Source organism: Sarcophilus harrisii, chromosome 3 (assembly GCF_902635505.1).
Source record: "Sarcophilus harrisii chromosome 3, mSarHar1.11, whole genome shotgun sequence".
Classification (NCBI taxonomy): Eukaryota; Metazoa; Chordata; class Mammalia; order Dasyuromorphia; family Dasyuridae; genus Sarcophilus; species Sarcophilus harrisii.
The window spans coordinates 572462379-572480698 of record NC_045428.1 but is presented as its reverse complement, the minus strand read 5'-3'; the positions used below and the strand labels follow the sequence as shown (position 1 = coordinate 572480698).

Below are 18320 nucleotides of genomic sequence, written 5' to 3'. Positions count from 1 at the left end.
GGGAAGCTCAGCTCTGCTCTGTTCCGTTCCATGAAGGCATGTACCAGGTAGGGTTGCTTCCTGCACCCCTCCAGAGCTCCCAGTTTAGCAGATAGAAGTCATCTAAGAAAAGTGAACAGCTTGTTCACTTCCTGGCCTTCCTGGCCTAGGTTCCCTTCCTGACTTCTATATTAAGTCATGTCAAGGCTGGGTAAAATGGGCAAGAAACAAACATAGGTGACTCTGATGCTGGGCTGTCGGTCAGACCTGCCACCACACAAGTGGCACAGGGGAGTGCCAGTGACTAACGCAAAGTACCAAAATGAACAATGTGGTACATTCACTTAAAAGGTGACACAATAAACACGATGTTACATTTGGGTTCAACAGAGACGCTTCCTTCGAATTCCCCTCCAAGTAAGTAATGTGCTATAGAGGAAAAAACAACAGTCCTGAGCTAGCTGAGCTGGGCCAGGCGGGGATTGTGGCAGGGCCTGTCCATGTTCTCTGTCTCAGTTTCCTCTTCTGTAAATCTGGGCTCCGTGACCCCCGAGGTCATCTCAGGCTCTAACGGGGACAAAGCTCTCAGGAGCAGCCCAGCCCTGACTTGAGTGCTGGGCCAACTTCTGATTCTATTCACTAGAGAAGCCAGGATGGATCTGCCACAAGGCTCCCCTGTCACAGCTTGGATGGCAAGCATCTTATTCCAACTATGATCTTTCCACACTTCCCCATTTTTCCCTCTTAAAATGAAAAGGCTGATAGTTCCAAACTGGGAAAAGAGCCAGGTGGGTACTCCCAGTGTCCAGACTTTAATTCCCTACATGTGTGTCAGGGCAGCTTCCAGCACACCAGAACCAGATGGCACCGGACCTGATGGGCTCACTCTTGGCTCCCCGAGTCTGTCCACGTACCCACCTTCTGCAGGTTGATGGTGCTCACATGCAGCTTCTTCATGGGCCCTGTCTCGACCGGCCCACTGGCCAAGGCGTCGCCCTGGTTGCTCCTCATCATTCGGTGCTGATAAATTAAGGGATCTTCTTCCTCATCAGCTAGTGTATAGCCCTGTAACCAGAGATGAACACAGATGGCTGGGGGTGCTGCTAGACTTTCCTAGCCTGAAGGGTCACTCTGTGCTCCTTCCCTCCTCTTGACAACGCCGTTCCCTGTTTACAATGGGCTAATCCAGTGGACAGTAAAAAGTTCGAGTTCTGCACAGCCAGCCACCCGTCATTTGTTTATTTGGCAAGCGATTATTAGGTACTTTTAGGCCCTGGGATACAAAAACAAAAATGCCTCTGTCCTCAAAGAGCTTCTATTCTATGGGGTGAAGGGTATGCTGAACAACAGGCATGCATGAAGTGAATGCAAAGTAAGTGCCAGGGCAAAGGGCACTGGCCAGCCACCCATGCCAACAAAGATGCTATGAAGGAAGATGAGGCAAAAACTAGAAAATGATGAAGTGGTAAGAGAGTCAGAACCAGCTGGATTAGCTACATTAATTCTGCTGGCCAAGACCCTAAAAAATAACAGAGAGAGAGAAAAAGATCTTGGGAAATAGGAAAAAAGAGACAGATGAGCTCACCTTGACGATCCTACAAATGAGCATGTCGTAGCGCTGATGGTTGATTCTGTGTCTCACCAGCACTTTATTCACCATTGGGATAAAAATCTGGTACTACAACAGGAGAGAGAAAAGTTCAGAAAATACAACAAAGTCATAACTGTACATAGAGGTTCATTACAAGTATCTATGGATTTCAGAGAAAACACTGCTAAATATTAACAAAAGAGACAAAAAACCCCAATTTTGTATTGGCTTATGTTTAAAGGCTGAATGTGGTGGGTGGGGGAGAGGAGAGGGGAGGAGAAAAACATATGATTTGGGACTTTTCTGCCTAGCCCTGCTAAAGATAAAGTCTCTCCAAGCTGAGAGATAGTCAGCTTAAAACCCAACAACCCCGTTTTTCCTGGAAGCCTTCATTACCTTCTTCCCCAGCTGGAACACAAGAGAAGACAATGTGTCCATGGCTGTGGAGCGCAGCTCTGGGCTCAGGTCCAGTGTCCGCACAATGGGGTGGATGATTCGGGATGCGTAATCAGTGAAATCCAGAGATTCGGTCAAGCGATCAACAGTCTCCAAGGCTGCCCTAAAAACAGTCCAGAGGAAGAAGTGCCTGAAAAGCTGGGCTTCCTCCTCAGACCCAGGGCATTTTGGGTGAAGTGGTCTGAACAATGGGTTCAGTGGGAGAGGAAAGTTCAGATTTAAATAAATCTGGGACACTTTAGCACTACAGAATGGGAACAAAAATAACCTAGGGATAGGAAATGGCCTGAGAACTTAGAAGAAACCATACGGCTTCATCTGTTGACTGTCAGAACCAAAAGACAGCTGCTTACTTGCGTGCTGCTAATGGAACATCAGGAGCATCAAAGAGCTTCACAATCGGAGGCAAGAGCAAATGCAGGTAGTCATCCAGATTGGCGCCAAACAGCTGAATTGCGTTCAACAACTGGGAGAGGAAAACAAAAGGACTGTCAGTAACCAAGCCTTAGTGTGCTGCGCTGAGCAAGAGGTGGGTGTGAAGGCACCCAGGCAGCAGAGGAGCCACAACCCATGATGGGGGGCTATGAGCCAGACAAATGGGCCTTTCTGATACAGGGTGCCCTCCCTGGATGTGTGTGCCCACTCCCTGAGCACATGCCGCCCAAGCAGAGGGCAGGGACAGCTCAGGGAGATGCTGGTCCACGGAGAGATGACCCCATAGCCCCTATTCTCTCTCCCCGCTGCCCCCATTCTCTCCCCCACTGCTCCCATTCTTTTCCCCTGTTGCTCCCATTATCTCCCTGGCAATGGCCTTCTCAGGGGAGCAGCCCAGCATGAATGGCTAGTTTTGCTCATAAGCAGGCCTCTAGAAACCCAATCTTTATTTTTGGGGGAAAGCCTGTGATTTCATCAACTTGGAAAAGCCCCAGATTAAACTCCCTCCATTGAAACAAAGCAGGCCCCCCAGTAGAGATCACTGGCCCTGAGAGCCTTGCCATGGTGACAGGGCTGGGGCCTTTGACACAACTCTTGCTGTGCTTTCTCCCAAGCTCCCCCATGCAGCACCTCAGCTCCTTTGCCCACCTCCTCCCACAGCAGAGGCTTCCAAGCTGTGCCTTGGCAGGGTCATGAGGGACCTGAGGCAGGTCCTAAGACCTGAGGGTCTCCTCTGGGACCTTTGGGCTGCTCACCTTGATGGAGACCGTGCGTCCAGGGCTGCTGTCATGCATGAAGAGCCGCAGCATGTGAGGAATCAGCTGGGGCAAGTAGAGCTTGAATTCACCACCCAGAGCGACCACAATCTGCTCAATAAGGAGGATGATCGTGCTCTGGATGGAGCTGTTCATGACCCAGAACTCCTACAGGGACAGAGGGGGGATGTTAAAGCCACTTCCAGCTGAATCACAAGCACAATCTGTAAAGGTCAGGAACTTTGGAGAAATATACTTAAGGCTCAGTATGACTGATTTAGTCCTACAACAGTGTTAACTTGGTGGAATTTATAATGGTTATCTAGTTTTACATGTACTTAGTATTTAATATAGTTCTACAAGATTGACACCTACGATGATGTAATTATAATAGAGTATATAAGAGCCAACAAGGACCGGAGGAGAGACATTCCATCTTTGATCATGCTCCTGGTGGCTCTCTTGCCTCCTGCATTCATCCACTGAAACCAAGACCCTGTCCGGAGACCCTCCAGAAAGTTAGCCGAGCCCCAGGTAAAAGGGACAGATTGTGAAGGATACAATAAAGATTTTGGACTTGATCCTTGACTATTCTTGTGGTGATTATTCTGTTGAAACCAAGGCTGGTCCCAAGACCTCCAGAAAGCTAACCAGGACATTACAACAACTGCCCCCCACACTCTCCCATTGGCCAAGCCCCAGGACGGAGGGTGCTTGTGCAGGCCAGAGAGCCCCTCACAATCACAGATTACTCTGGTGTGATTAAGACCTTCAGCTACGTGGTCGGGAAGCCAACAGAAGGACAATCAGAGGGCCACCTAAGGTGATTCGCAGAGCCCAGAGGTTGCCAGGAGGAGGAGTGAGACATCAGAAGGCGGCCTCAATGGGTCCATGATAAAGAAAAGAAAGCTATTTTAAAGAGGAGGCGGCCAAAAGAGACAGAGCAGAGGGGAGCAGAAGAGCCCTTTCCGGGCAGGACTGCACTGAAAAAAGTTATGGGGAGATTCAGTGATGGAAGCAAGGCTGCTGCTACGCATGGAGACAAAGCAGACAGCAAGTCAGTCCTCATGACCCTGCGTAACTAAGGGCCCGATGTCAACAAAAGCACGTTCAGCAGCTTATGGGAAAGGCACTATGGAAATTAAGTTCTCATTATGAAGAAAACAAAAATGAAGAAGTTAGAAGGCGCCAAGGAAATCGCCTTCTCTTCATTTAAAAATAAAAGTGAAACGGGGAGAAAGCCCGGTCCTGTTCGGGGTGCTGGCTGCAGAAAGCACCCTGCTCTGGTCAATGGGGCTCACTGTTGACTTTCTGGCTAACAGTTTATGTTTGCCTTCCACAGAGAAAGTCCATCGGTCCCCGGGGCTCTCTGCCCTGAGATATCAGGCCGGTGGCTGCTGCCATCAGATGTGGGCTGGCTGGCTGTGCACAAAGAGCCTTCTCTTCTCTGTCCAGGGGGAGCTCATTAAACACTCTGGACCAAGAACGACAGAATGGGATCCCTGTTGTACGTGCGCCACTCTGGGCAACACTTTGCAGGTGTGGGCCCCACCTCCCAAAGCGCCTGGGTTTCAAAGCTTTGGATGAAATCAATCAGAGATGACACCAGCTGCAGAGCCCCAAGAACACCCCCTTTTCCCTGATATTCCTCAGCAGTGCCCCTCGGGGAGAGCCACACCCTTCTCAGCTACTTGGGCCTGCAGGCGTGACTGGTGCTGGGCCTGGGGAGTGGAGGTCAGCAGCTCTCCTTCCAAGCCAATTACATCAAGATTTGGTCTTGGGGGCAGGAACCAATCTTCTGGTGTTTTCTGAGTGGAACCAAAAGCTACCTTCCCCAAAGAAACATTTAAATTCTTCAGCAGAAGAGGGGGAGAACTCCTCCTTGCCACTGCACACACTGAGAAAGGTGCTCAAGACAATGGGAGGTCTCTCGAGCAACAGCTTTACTCACTCTCATGAGGGTGACGATCTCGTCCATGTAAGGCCTGATGTGACTCCTCACAAAGGACACTAGCATCCCCAGCTGCTGGAACAGAAACTGAAAAGGAAATGTTAGCACCCGCCCAGTCCTCAAGACTGACCCCCAAGGACAGCCCGCGACTTACAAACACTGGGCAGGGTGAGGCTTTTTGTGAACCATAAATACTTTGGTTTATTCAACCCCAATTTGCCATCATCCCAGTCTGGTAACTAGACAGCCCTGTGTGATCTGGAGACTGTTTATTTGCCACAAACTTTGCTTTTACTATCTCAGTAAAAATATCTCTGCTTAAGAAATTTTTATGAACATTATCAACATATTTGGAAGTTTGGGATTCTCTTTTTAAAAAGGCGGGGGGATGATTAATTTATGTCTGGATGCTTCCAGAGGGTATGAGCAACCCAGTGAATAAGATTTTGGGAGGAAGGGAAAATGGTAGCTCCACTTAGGCTGGTGATGTTCCCTATTCCTGGGATCATGCAGACAGCAGGGATGAAGCTGATGAAGAGAGCAAGAAGGGCAGATGGAGTAATAAAAGCCAGGCTCTTCCACCTTCTGCTAATGGGATCTCAGGCAGCCTTCCTAACCTTCAGTTCTCTCAGATTTATGAAACAGGAAAAACTCTCAGAATGCTCTAAGGAGCAAATGAGACCCTGTGTAGAGCAGGGCTGAAAAAATCATAAACTGTGATCCTATGCTAAGACAGCATTATAGAAGGGAAGTAATGAGCCTTCCCAGCCTTTTGGAGTTGGGTTTTCACATCATTAACTCACTGCCATGATCAATGGAAAGAGAGTCTAAGAGTCAAGCATATCACTGCCTTCCAGTGTCAAACACAAGTGACTTTCCTATTAACTGTGCTTCAGTTTTCTCCACTAAAGCTCAGAGAGATACACCTAGTTTCACCTTTGAGCCTAGATTGGGAAAAGCCAGGGCAAATAAAAGGAATACTGATTTCATATATGGCTAATTAATTAGTCTGATGGAAGGCAGCAGCCTCAGGAAGAGGAAACAGAAATGAATTCTAAGGGAGTTTGGGCAAATTTATGAATGACTGAGGGAGGGATACTGGCTGGAATAAATGAAGCCCCCACGGCAAATGCTCCAGAGTGGCTCCTGACAGCTTGGGCCTAGGCCGGAGGTTCCAGGCCTCTGATTCAATGGGCTGATTCCCATCTTCTGGGAAATTTTTCCACTGAAGAGTTGGGTACTACTATCAGTGAGGCTGGTGGAACCAAAACTCCCAACCTGTATATTCTCTGACTGAATTTTCTTCACATGGGGAGGATTGTGGACTTTAGGCAGAGGCACACCAAAGCACTCCGGGAGATAGGGAAGTCAGGGAAAAGCAAATGATCATTAGAAGGAAGAGAGCCAGAGAGCACAGCCAGGCTTGGAGGAAGCTCCTGCTTGGTGGAGGTGTAGCAACATGACATCCCCAACAGGCAAATGCATCCCACTTCAATGGTCCAGAGAGGCCCCTCTCTGGGGGGGGGGGGTCAACTCTCCCTTCCTTGACTTTCTTTTACTAATATTTTTCACCTGAAAATTAATATTTTTTTGGAAAATGTTGAGGGAACTCTTCACTAGAATTCCCCTCTTGCCTAGAGGGAGGGCAAGTGGCTGAGGAATTCCACCTCCTCTTTCCAAGCCATTTCCTCAGTAGAGAGGAGTCCCTCCATCTGCCACCCGCCTGCTCTTCAGCTGGCCTCCATCTGAGAGTCAAGGGGACAGGCCTATCTGGGCCACCTCTGACGGGCTCTCCCAGAGCCCTGACCACCAGGCCCTGACAAGATGCCGAAGCAGGGACGTAGTAGTGGGCCAGGAGAAAGCATGGGCACCTGACCAGGAAGCAGGGGACGACCACCCTGGGAGCGTCACCTCGACAAGAGGAAGACCTGATGGACCTTGTCCAGTACACTGAGGTGACCCACAGGACTGGCTTCGTGAGCCAATCCAGAGCCCATACAGATGGCAGGGCAAACAGCAGGGCCATATAAGCCAAAAGCAGGCCCGGGGAGTCCCCAAGGGGGCCGGAGGTTCTGACAATGGATGTAGAGAGGTGCCGGGGGGGATGGGGGGGGGGGGGGGGGGGGGGGGGGGGGGGGGTGTCCCTGGCCTACTTACTTCCCGAATGGCAGCATCACAGACTCGGATCACGTTGAGGAACGTGGGCATAACCTGGGGCAGGAACTGGACGCACTTGAGCCCCAGGGATTTAAAGATGAAAGTGATGGCCTGAACGACCATGGTGTGATGGTGGGAGAGGGATTGGTCACGGAAGATCCTCATCAGAGCCACCATCGACACGGCTGGGTAGAACTCATCAAGAGGCAGGTTCCCCATGTTGACCAGCATCTCACTGGTGCTGTAGTCGGCTGGGAGAAAGCCAGAGAGACGGCATCTCAACACCACACACGGCTGACTTTGGGGAGAGAAAACACTGCAAGCTGCCCCTTCTCACACTTTCCTTCTTGTCTAACATCCTGAAGAAGACAGCGGTGGTAGGAACCATCCCCATCAAATGAAACGACTCCAGGGCCTTTCTCCATTGCTCAAACAACAGACCCTCTAAGTCTGCTTTGTGGATTATGGTCCTTACAATGGTATGCATCTGACTTAACTTCTTACGGTTATTGTTCACATTTTAGCAGCTGAAGAGACCAATAAAAATAACTACTCTCCCAAATGAAAGTAATTGAAATTTAGTGGATTCATTTAAGCAAACATCTGTTCAACAGCTGCCTGGCCCTCAAAGCCCTGGGGAATTCAGCTGAGTTAATAGAAAATTATACCTGACCAGAAAAATCAGGATTTTAAGGAGAAGGGCTGTGATTTAACAGGGGCCTGAGAGGAATAAGGACATAAGCTGACAGGAAGATGAGGGATTGAGGGCGGATGTGAGCAAGAAAGCAGACCCTGAGCTTTCTCTTTCCAATGATGAGGATCTGCCAAGAAGCCAACAGTACTAGATCACTTACTGAAGCTTCTTTCTGGGCTGAGGAAGGAAGTAGGAGATTTAATCTCTTCAACAATAAAGCTAATAAATAAAGGCCTGTTTCACTGATGGGGAATGGGTCCCTGAAGTGGCTGTCAAAGGCAAGGACAAATATCGCCCACTGTGAAGACAAAGATACCCTTGCAAAAGGCTGTGAAGGCTAATGGATCTACTGTTTAGAGGAAATACTGGTTTTCTGGGGAAATCTAAGGACAAATCTGTCTTTTAAAAGGGAGAACAAATTCTGAACTCTACCTCCCAGGAGTGTTGTGAAAATGAATTATTTCAAAGAAACACTGGAAAAGAATAAGATATCAATATCTTTCTCCCTCCCATACCCGCTGTGAGAATTAGGAATAAAAACATCATATGAATCCAAAGCCCCAGAAAAGACAAAGAACCTAGAGAAAGAGGAGAGAAAGAATCCTTTCTCCCCCTCCCAGGGAGGCCCGGGGTTGTTTCTTCACTCTCCCCTTCTACCTCCCCTGGGGCCTTGCTGAGAACAAGTCCTCAATAGCTAGTTGTTTAATGAATGAATGCATACTCTGACTTGCCAGAAAACAGCAAATTTCAGTGAATACCAGGTAAAACTGACTTTTCATTCAAAAATAATTAAATGCTCTAATATTTTTGAGGATCAGAGGACATCCTGCCCAAGCTTCAAAGTTCAGGGACCTGGAAGGCTCAACTTCCCCTTCCACTTACAGGAATCCTGGCTGGACTTGGACTCAGATAAACTGACGGCAGAAGCATCCCGAGACTGATCAATCATACCGATGTTGACTTTGTGCTTGTAGGGATCTAAAGCACCCAAAAGCCCCAAAACTCGGATAGCCTGTGTGAGGAAGGGGAAAAGCAAATTAGCCCCAAGCCTGCAGCTGTCAGACACAACCCAATGCCTTCCCCTGCCCTGACATTTTTTTTAGGTCCCTGCAAATGAAGTCCTTTCTTGGGCAGCAAGGGTGTGTGTAGACATGGGGCTGGACTTATGAATCAGAAAACCCCATCTCAGAAACTTACGAGCTATGTGACCCCAGATAAAGCACTTCACATGAACCTCAACTTAGTCATCTGGAAAAAGGTTCACATTTGGAGCACTTGTTGTGAGGATTTATGTTAAGTGCTTTATAAACCTTCTCATCATTCTGATGGGCTGCGTACAGCTGCAGCACGAGGCCCAGGGACAGGTCACAACCTCTCTGAAATTTTGTTTCCTTGTCTAGTAAATGGGAGAGGAGGGGGAGTTGGACCAGATGGCCTCTGAGTCTCTGCTCTAAATCTGGGCTCCTGTGATCACACAAAGATGGCTGATACCAAGAAAGTATGACACTTCAAATTTTCTTCTCTCTTCCATTTCCACAGTAAGCTAAGTCACTTCAGCTTCCTACCTCCCTCCGGGTACCCTGGTTCTGCTCAGTCTTCAGAAAGTTCAGCAGCACTTCCAATAAGGTTGGGTATTTCCGATAGGGCTCCACCACATAGCCTGTGCTGGCCACCAGTTGCCCCAGGGTCCACAGGGCCACCTGGAACAGAAGCAAAAACCAACAAGTCACGTCTTTGGAGAACTAACAGGAAAGAGAAAACATCAATAGCTTCTGTCAGAAGCTATACCTAATATGAATGTTATGGAATATTATTGTTCTGTAAGAAATGACCAGCAGGATGAATACAGAGAGGCTTGGAGAGACTTTCATGAACTGATGCTAAGTGAAATGAGCAGAACCAGGAGATCATTATATACTTCAACAACAATACTGTATGAGGATATATTCTGATGGAAGTGGATTTCTTCGACAAAGAGAAGATCTAATTCAGTTTCAATTGATCAATGATGGACAGAAGCCACTATACCCAAAGAAAGAACACTGGGAAATGAATGTAAACTGTTTGCATTTTTGTTTTTCTTCCCGGGTTATTTCTACCTTCTGAATCCAATTCTCCCTGAGCAACAAGAGAACTGTTCGGTTCTGCACACATATATTGTATCTAGGATATACTGTGACATATTTAACATGTACAGGACTGCTTGCCATCTGGGGGGAGGGGAAAAATTGGAACAGAAGTGAGTGCGAGGGATAATGTTGTAAAAAATTACCCAGGCATGAGTTCTGTCAATAAAAAGTTATTAAAAATAAATAAATAAAATTTAAAAAAAAAAAAAAAAAAAGCTGTAAAGCAGTTTTTCTATACCAGAAATTTTTTTCCCCCCCTAAACCAGAAAAGTGTCTTCTATGTAATGTTCCTGTTTGTTTTCTGGAGGTCTTGGAGCAGCCTTCTTTTCGGCAGAGCTTTGGTCTCAATGGAGGAAGTGCAGGAGGCCAGCCACTACGGTGGTGTGAGACGAAGTGAATCTGTCCTGAGTCCCTCCTGGCTGTTATACACTCTCTTATAATTACATCATTGTAGGTGTGAATCCTGTAAGAACTACATTAAGTGCTAAGTACATGTACTGAACTAGAGAACTATTAAGTACCATGCTAAACCAGATAACCATTGTATCATCAATTCCACTGAGTTAGTACCTTGTAAGAATCCTTCTTTTAAGTACAAGAGTTCTGGCCCATAACACTTCTAAGTTTGGCAAAGTTAAATAGCTGGCTAACCACAAACTTCTACCAGAAAAGGGAACAACATACTGGGATTTTTTCTCATTCCTGGGATTAAAAAGCTTTTCTAGAAAGATCTGAGATCTGCTTCTACAATCTTAAAAACTAGCAAGGGAAGATAAGCTTTGGTTAAATCAGGCTCAGTAAAGAAAGGTAATGGGAGGTGATTTAAACACTGGATAGTTATTACTGTTCTGTGGAAAATGATGAGCAGGATGCTCCCAGAAAAACCTGGAAAGTCCTCCATGAACTCAAGCAAAGGGAAATGTACTGTGTATCAGCAATAAGATTATATCATGTTCAACTGTGATGGGCTTGGCTCTTTTCAACAATGAGGTGATTCAAGACAATTCCAATAGAGTTGATGGAAAGAGCCATTCACATCCAGAAAAAGAACTACGGAGACTGAATGTGGATCGAAGCATAGCATTTTCATTTTTTTTGTTGTTATTTGCATGTGGTTTTTTTCTTTCTCGTGGGTTTTTTTTTCCCCTTTTGATCTGATTTTTCTTGTCTAGCATGATGAATATGGAAATATGTTTAGAAGAACTGCACATATTTAACCTATGTTGGATTGTTTGCCATGTAGAGGAGAGGGAAGGAGGGAGGCAGGGAGAAAAAATTGGAACACAAAGTTTGGCAGAGGTGATGCTAAAAAATATTTTTGCATGTATTTTGGAAAAATAAAATGCTTTTATTAAAAAAAAAAAAAAAAGAAGAAGAAATGTACTGTATACAAAGTAAAATGTGAAAAACTGAGGACATCCTGATCTAATCTAATCCAAACCAATTCAACAAGCATTTATTAAATACCTAATATATGAAACTCTCTGGGAATAAAACACAAAAGTCCCTGCTAATCTGGAAAGAAACAGGGATAGACAGACTTCTGACTACTAAGGGAGTCAGGGAAGGTCACCTGCAGGAGAACACATGAGAACTAAGCCCAGAAAGAAACTGGGGACTCCAAGAGGAGGAGGGAACACAAGAAAGGCATGGAGCTAGGGAGTGATGGGGTGCTAAGTTCAGGCAGCAGCAAGGAGCCCAGGGCATCTAGAATGCAGACTGCACGAAAGGAGTACAGGGCCAACAGGCCAGACTGGAAAGGACTTTGGGAAGGAAGGAACTCAGACCCTCCTGTGGGCCAGGCACTGAGTGACGACCTCTACACATATGGCCCCATTTGATCCTCAAAGCACCCTAGGAGGTAAGGGCTCTTGAGATCTTCCCAAATGACAGTGACTCACCCAGCAGGATCCCAGCTGAGGAGGGTCCAGGCTCAGAGCTCTAGGAACACCCCCTGCATACCAAACCCCAGGGGCAATCGGGAGCCCTGCAGATTTTCTTGAATGGGGAAATGGCAGATGGGATTGGGCTTGAGAACAATTTAACTGTTTTGTACATATCTGTATTTATGCACTTTATGTTTACACTGTCTTCTCCATCAGAACTTAAACTCTTGTAAGCAAAGATTCTCTCAGACTGTTTCAATCTTTGTATTTTTATCTCCCACATCAGCATTGGATCTGGCACACAGGAGGCACTGAACTGACCCTGTGTGATGTGGTGAGGTCACAAAAAACAACAGGCCCAGTTTAAAAGGGCTTGTTCCCAAAAGGCCCTGCCTCCTGGTGCCCTCCTATCCCTTCCATCTCCCCCTCCCCCATTACTCCCTACCAATTCCCTTTCCCCATAAGGCCAAAGAGCAGAAGCACTTGCCTGCCTCTTGGCCAGAAGAGAAGAGTCCTGCAGCATGTCCATGATGATGATAAAGAGCTCATCCACCCACTTCCGCATTTCCAGGCCACTCACCTGCAAGAAGGGAGGGAGGGGCTTCCATGGAACTCTACATACTGACCCAGGTGCAGGGTTGGAAAGCCCAAGGCTGGAAGCCCCTCAGAGGACAAGCAGCGGGGCACCCTTACCTGTGCCAGTTCTCCTATCGTAGCCAAGACATTATTGATCACCCCTGGGTTTGGGTCAGGGTCTGGATCTTTCAGCTTCAGAATTAAAGCCTAGGGAACACATGAGAAAAGGCAGACAGCTCACTACCCACCAAAGAGGCATTTTCTTGTATCAGTTTGTACTAGACGCTCTCGTCCTAATGGACCAACCCAACCATGTACAATTGCCATTTTTCAGGGTTTCCTATGAGTGTCTATCTGGCACAGAGTTGGACTTCCCTCCCAAGACTACAGGCCTGACAGCTGAGAGTAACAGAATGGGAAAATACCGCACCTCGCTCCTACAAATATGGGATGGTGATTTACATAGATTTAAATATTAGGAAATGGTCTGTGATACTTTAACATGTTCAGATTCAAAACACATCTTCCATTTTTTGGTAACTATTTCTGGCCCTCCTTCCCTTCATGGCTTGGGGATTGGTGTACTTGAGTATGCTTCTTTTTTGGACCAAAATTCATTGCTCTAGAGAATTCCTGTGGGGGGGAAACTCCATCTTCCAACCCACGGCCATACCTGGGCTTTGCGCCCCAGTTTTAGAGAGCGGCCTGGGGCACGGAGAGCCAAGTGCCTCGTCTGAGGTCACAGAGCTAGTATGCGGGTGAGGGTTTCTGATCTGGACCTTGCCCCCTTGACCATGATGGCAGAGATTAGACAGCCAGCTATCTACCATTCGACACTGACTGAGAGCACGTCCCCATAAGGGGCGAGTTACATCAGCAAAGGAAAAGCCTCCACAGCAAGACAAAAAGGTGCCCACTGCCAGGCCTCCTCTACCTTCAGAATGGGCTCCATGTAGGGACGAATAAGCCGGGGGGCATTGGAAACCAAGTGCCCCAGCATTCGGGCACTCTGCTCCTTGATTCTTCCAACTCCACTGTGTTCCAGCTCGGTCAAAATCTGAAGGAAAGGATGATGTTTCATTACAGCAAAGGAAATTCTAGGAGAGACATTCCTCAGAGAAAGCAGGGACAAATGGGACTTAGGGCCACTGTGGGTTCTCAGAGACTGCTAGAGTGGCTTCTGACAAGCTGGCACAGGGGGAGAAACCCGCCTGACCCTTTCTCTTCTACGCCCACATGGGAGGATGGCCTGATGGCACTGAACTCTGACTGCTGGACAAGCTATGTCCTTCTGTGCAATACACTGAAACAAGACAGTGCTTCTCAGAACGGTCCCAAAGGTTGTCCTAACTTCTTTTTCTTTTAAATCAGGCCTTTGGGGGAATAAAGTTCACTGAACCTGCCTCTGCTTCCTGGCATGAACTCTCATAAGTTTCATGCCGGCTCCTCTGGGAAGTCTGCCTTCCTTCAGCCTTCCCTCCCGTTGCTATCCCTGGGGCCTCTTCTTCTACTTGGATCTACAGTTACTGCTAAGATCACCTGGTCTCATTCTCCAAAGAGACGTAAGCTCTAAAAGGGCAAGAATTGCATGGTTTTTCACTTTACACCTCTAGCACCTACAACAAAACTTAATAGTGGCAAACTTTGTGCAAAACTGCAATCAGTTGTTCTCAATGGGGGCTGTCAGTGTCATAAAAATGTGCTTAATAAGTCAGCTCATTTGAAACTGAGTCCCCTTAGAGGTAGAAATGTACAGGATATAGTGATGTCCCAGTTTAAAGTCAGAACAAGCAGGGCCGGGTATCCCAAGATAATCTCTGGATTATATATATATATATATATATATATATATATATATATATATTATATATTTATATAAAGATATGCACAATGGGGAGGGCAGTATCTGCTTCAAGGGCTGCTTTAACTTTAACTTCAAATCTGACTGCATAATAGTTTTGAAATGAAGCAAGTGTTCTTGCTGGGGCTTTTACAGCCCTCCACAACCTGCTGCCCTATTTTTCACTTCTAATCCCTTACTTTGCTCTCCAGGGACTTTACACCTAGTGACACTGGATTCTACCTCCAGACCTTTTCTCTGGCCATCCCCCAACCCCAGGTCTGGAACACTCTCCCTCCTCACCTCCGTCTCCTGGCTTCCTTCCCATAAGACTCAGCTCAAAATTTGCCACCTCTGAGAAGCCTTTCTTCATCCTCCTAAATGCTAATGCCTTTCTGCTAGCTCGAATTTCTTTTGTAAGAAGAGAGCTGTTTGTGTGTTATTTCTCCTTTTAGACTGGGAGCTACTTGAGAGAAGAGAATGGCCTTTCTTTGCAAGCCCTGCACTTAGCACAATGCCTGGATATAATAGGGGCTTAATCAATGTAATCTGACATTATTGTGATGCTGTTTTTTAAAAAATATTTTGAGTGTTGTATTTTGATAAGATTGGTTTCCTTTGTAATTCTCTGTATTTTATGCATTTAAAACCATTATTCTGAGAAGGGGTCCTCAGTATTCACCAGTCAGCCAAAAGGATGAGGAACTCTTGCTTAAAGTTAGGTTTGAATGTGAATAATAGAACCCTTTTTGAAGGTAGGCAATCAATCAAACCATTATTGAAACCAATCACTGGGTTGCAGGCCCAGGTTACTAAGTGACTCCACGCTGATTTAAGAGCTCCTTCTAAGGACAGGTCTCAGTCTATCTGTGCTTGTCCTAATCTCCAAAATCACAAATAAGGTTAAAACCACTTTCTAGTCTCCAGGACTCAATGTTTGTTTTATGGGCTCAGCCCTCTTCTTTCCCGACCCACCAAGAGGTCAGTCCCATTCAGAGGCGCTCGTCCCTGCTGCCCGGCCAGGCCTTTTACCTGAATGAGCATCTTCCTCAGGAAAGGCATGACAAAAGCAGGGTTCATGCTGCTGAGGCGGCCCACGGTGCAGATGGCCAGCTCCCGGATCTCAAACACCTGGTCATTCAGGGCCACAAACAAGGCTTGCAGGTTCTCTGCCTGGGCCAAGTGAGCATCAAAGCGCTCATCCAGGGAGGCCAGGACACAGTAACGGATGTCAGGGTCTGGAAGAGCAAGTAAGAGCTTGACCATGTGTCCCCCTACTCAATTTCACCTCTTCCAAGCCAGTGAATGCCACAGACACTTAGTGAGTGCTTCCTGGGTGTCAGGTATTGAGGATTCTAAGTCAAAAAACTTATGAAACAGTTTTTGCCTTCAAGGTGCTTACAGTCTACTGGTGGCACATTATGTCCAGAGAGAAATTTTCAGAAAATAATTTTGGAAAGGAGGAAGCAATAAAAACTCAGGGTATCAAAGAAGACTTTGCTGAAGGTGAGGAACAAGTCCCAGGCATTAGGAGACAACCTGGGCAGAGCCACGGAGATGAGAAATGGGGAACAGCTGGAAGAGCAGTTTGTCCGGAGCATAAGGCATGAAGGGGAGTGATATGAGGAGCCAGACTGTGAAAGGCTTTCAAAGACAGACCAGAGAGTGGGATCCAAGTTGGGGCAAGACCCGGGCAGACCGTCTTAATCTACAACCCACTGGAGGATGGACTTGAGGGGGTCAGAGGCCACAGCAGAAGGGAGGCCGGCAATAGGTTCTGAGGGCCTGATTGATGGCTTCGGGAGATGAGTGAAGGGGACAATTAAGAGGTGTGGAGAGAGAATCAGCAAGACTCCAGCAGCTGACTGGCCACGGGCCATTGATAAGAGAGAGGGGGAAGTCAAAGTGATGCAAGGTTATACACTTATGTGACTCAAAGAATGGGAGTGACCTCAAGCTTCTAGTTACCCAGGCTTGAAGCCCTGTTGAACCCCCTCAGTACCATCGACCCAACTATGAAAGCTCCTGAGTTTCTTCTCTCATTTGGAGCCTCTGGATTTCTTTCTGCCAGTAGAAATAAAAGGTGATGAAATAAAAGAAGATTGACTTTAAGCATCGAGGCCAATCCAGTCAGAACTGGCTGGAGCTGCCAAGCTCAAAACCTCTGGAAAGAATTATTATTTCACTTTCAAGGATGGATCAAGGCAATTCTTCCTTAGCAGAGAAGCCTCTGGCCTACTTAACAGCAACACTGTTTTCAAAAGAACAACTCAAGTCTTTTTCTCTACAAGGGCAATAGGTATAAAGTAGGACAGAAGAGTGATGACAGCCACAGAGTGTTATGGGCCAGAACTCTGAACTGGAAACAAAGGACTCTTACAAGGTACTAAGTCAGTGGAATTGACAGAGACAGTAGTTATCTAATTTAGCATGGTTCTGTATGATTTATCTGATCCTACAAGAAGGTGTTATGGGACAGAACTTGAAACAGGTACAAAGGGAATTGAGGAGACAGTGATTAAATCCAGTTTAGCATTGATTTAATCCTGCAACAAGTAATGGCTTCCTAGGGATATAATGATTGGTGTATACTCAGTGTGGGGTATATAAGGGAGCTCTTGGAGCCAGAAGGAGAACTAGGGAAGACAGAGACCATGGTGGTGATCCTCCTGCCTCCCCCACACATTCAGGAGGACCTCAAGAAGCTGGTAGAGGCAGAGAAGACAAAGGACTGGCAGCAGGAGCTCAAGCTCTCGGAACCAAGGAGAGGAATAGAACTCTAAGAAAGCTAACCGGGCGCCAGGAAAGGAGACAAGACTTGGAAAGAGACAATAAAGGATTTGGACCTTAATCACTGGCTGCATTTAGAGAGAATATTACAACAGAAAGCTGCAGTTACATAGGATTAGAAGAGGTCTTAGTGACCAGTTAGTCCACCCATCTCATTGTTAACAAAGGCAGCACCTGATCCTGACAGGGAGGCTAAGCAAGGCACCCATCGTTATGTAGGCCCAAAGAACAGAAATGGGGCTCAAGTTGAGATCTGGACTCAAAATCCAGGGCCCTTTGGCAGTCAGAATGGCTGACCAGTCAAAGAACTTGGGTTTGCTTTATTTGCAAGTTTCTAGACTTGTAAGCATAATAACCCATGGCCCATGATGACAAAGGGACTAGAAGGAGACAGAGGCTGGGGACAGCTATTCGAGGAGCACCTAGTACAGACCGGAGGGCAAATGGCTCCTTAACGTACTGCAAATTATAATGTCAATGCACCTGGGTTCAGGCAGGCCCAGTTTCCTCCCCACCCCCTCCACACTCCCCTTGGCAAACAGCCTTTACCTGGGTCCGTTATTCCAACCACCAGCAGTTTGCTGAGCACATCCGCTACCACCTGCACAGCCGTCTGACTGACCACGTGGGCGTGGCCGCTGATGAGGTGGATGGAGGGCGTGAGCAGGCGGGAGCAGGTGCGGGCAGCCTCCATGCGGATCTCCTTGTGCTCGCTGTTCAGAAAATGGTCGGCACAGTGGCGGACAAACTGGGTCAGAGAGTGGCCTGGGCACACGAGGGAGAGGAGCAGGCAGACAGTTGGCATTTCGAATGCACTGGAGGTCTCACTTCCCTGCCACCAGGCTGGGCTTTCCCCAACTCCACCTCTTGGCTTCCATCCTGTCCCAGTGAAAATCCTACCTTCTAGAGGAAGCCTGCTCCCCCTTTCCCTCCTTAATTCTAAAGCCTTTCTTCTCTTTTTGTTTACTGCTTGTCCTGTATATAAGCTCATCTGTACCTACGGGAGTCTTCCCTATCAGACTGAAGGAGGTCAGAAAATGTCTTTTGCTCTCCTTGTGTCCCCAGTGTTTAGCACACAATG

General features: G+C 47.1%; 1 protein-coding gene across 2 annotated transcripts in view; it reads right to left on the bottom strand.

Moving 5' to 3' along the window:
* Positions 1-18320, bottom strand: part of MTOR (mechanistic target of rapamycin kinase) — a 105494-nt gene that overhangs the window by 74175 nt on the left and 12999 nt on the right. For both annotated transcript variants that reach the window (XM_031962867.1, XM_031962868.1), the window contains exons 12-25: positions 17789-18004; positions 15482-15687; positions 13544-13666; positions 12727-12816; positions 12521-12613; positions 9584-9718; positions 8901-9030; positions 7325-7575; positions 5168-5254; positions 3217-3384; positions 2380-2492; positions 1967-2129; positions 1565-1657; positions 898-1044 (exon numbers count right to left, since the gene is read on the bottom strand). In XM_031962867.1, the coding sequence (XP_031818727.1) occupies positions 898-1044; positions 1565-1657; positions 1967-2129; positions 2380-2492; positions 3217-3384; positions 5168-5254; positions 7325-7575; positions 8901-9030; positions 9584-9718; positions 12521-12613; positions 12727-12816; positions 13544-13666; positions 15482-15687; positions 17789-18004 (2015 nt within the window). The remainder of the gene's footprint in view (positions 1-897; positions 1045-1564; positions 1658-1966; positions 2130-2379; positions 2493-3216; positions 3385-5167; positions 5255-7324; positions 7576-8900; positions 9031-9583; positions 9719-12520; positions 12614-12726; positions 12817-13543; positions 13667-15481; positions 15688-17788; positions 18005-18320) is intronic.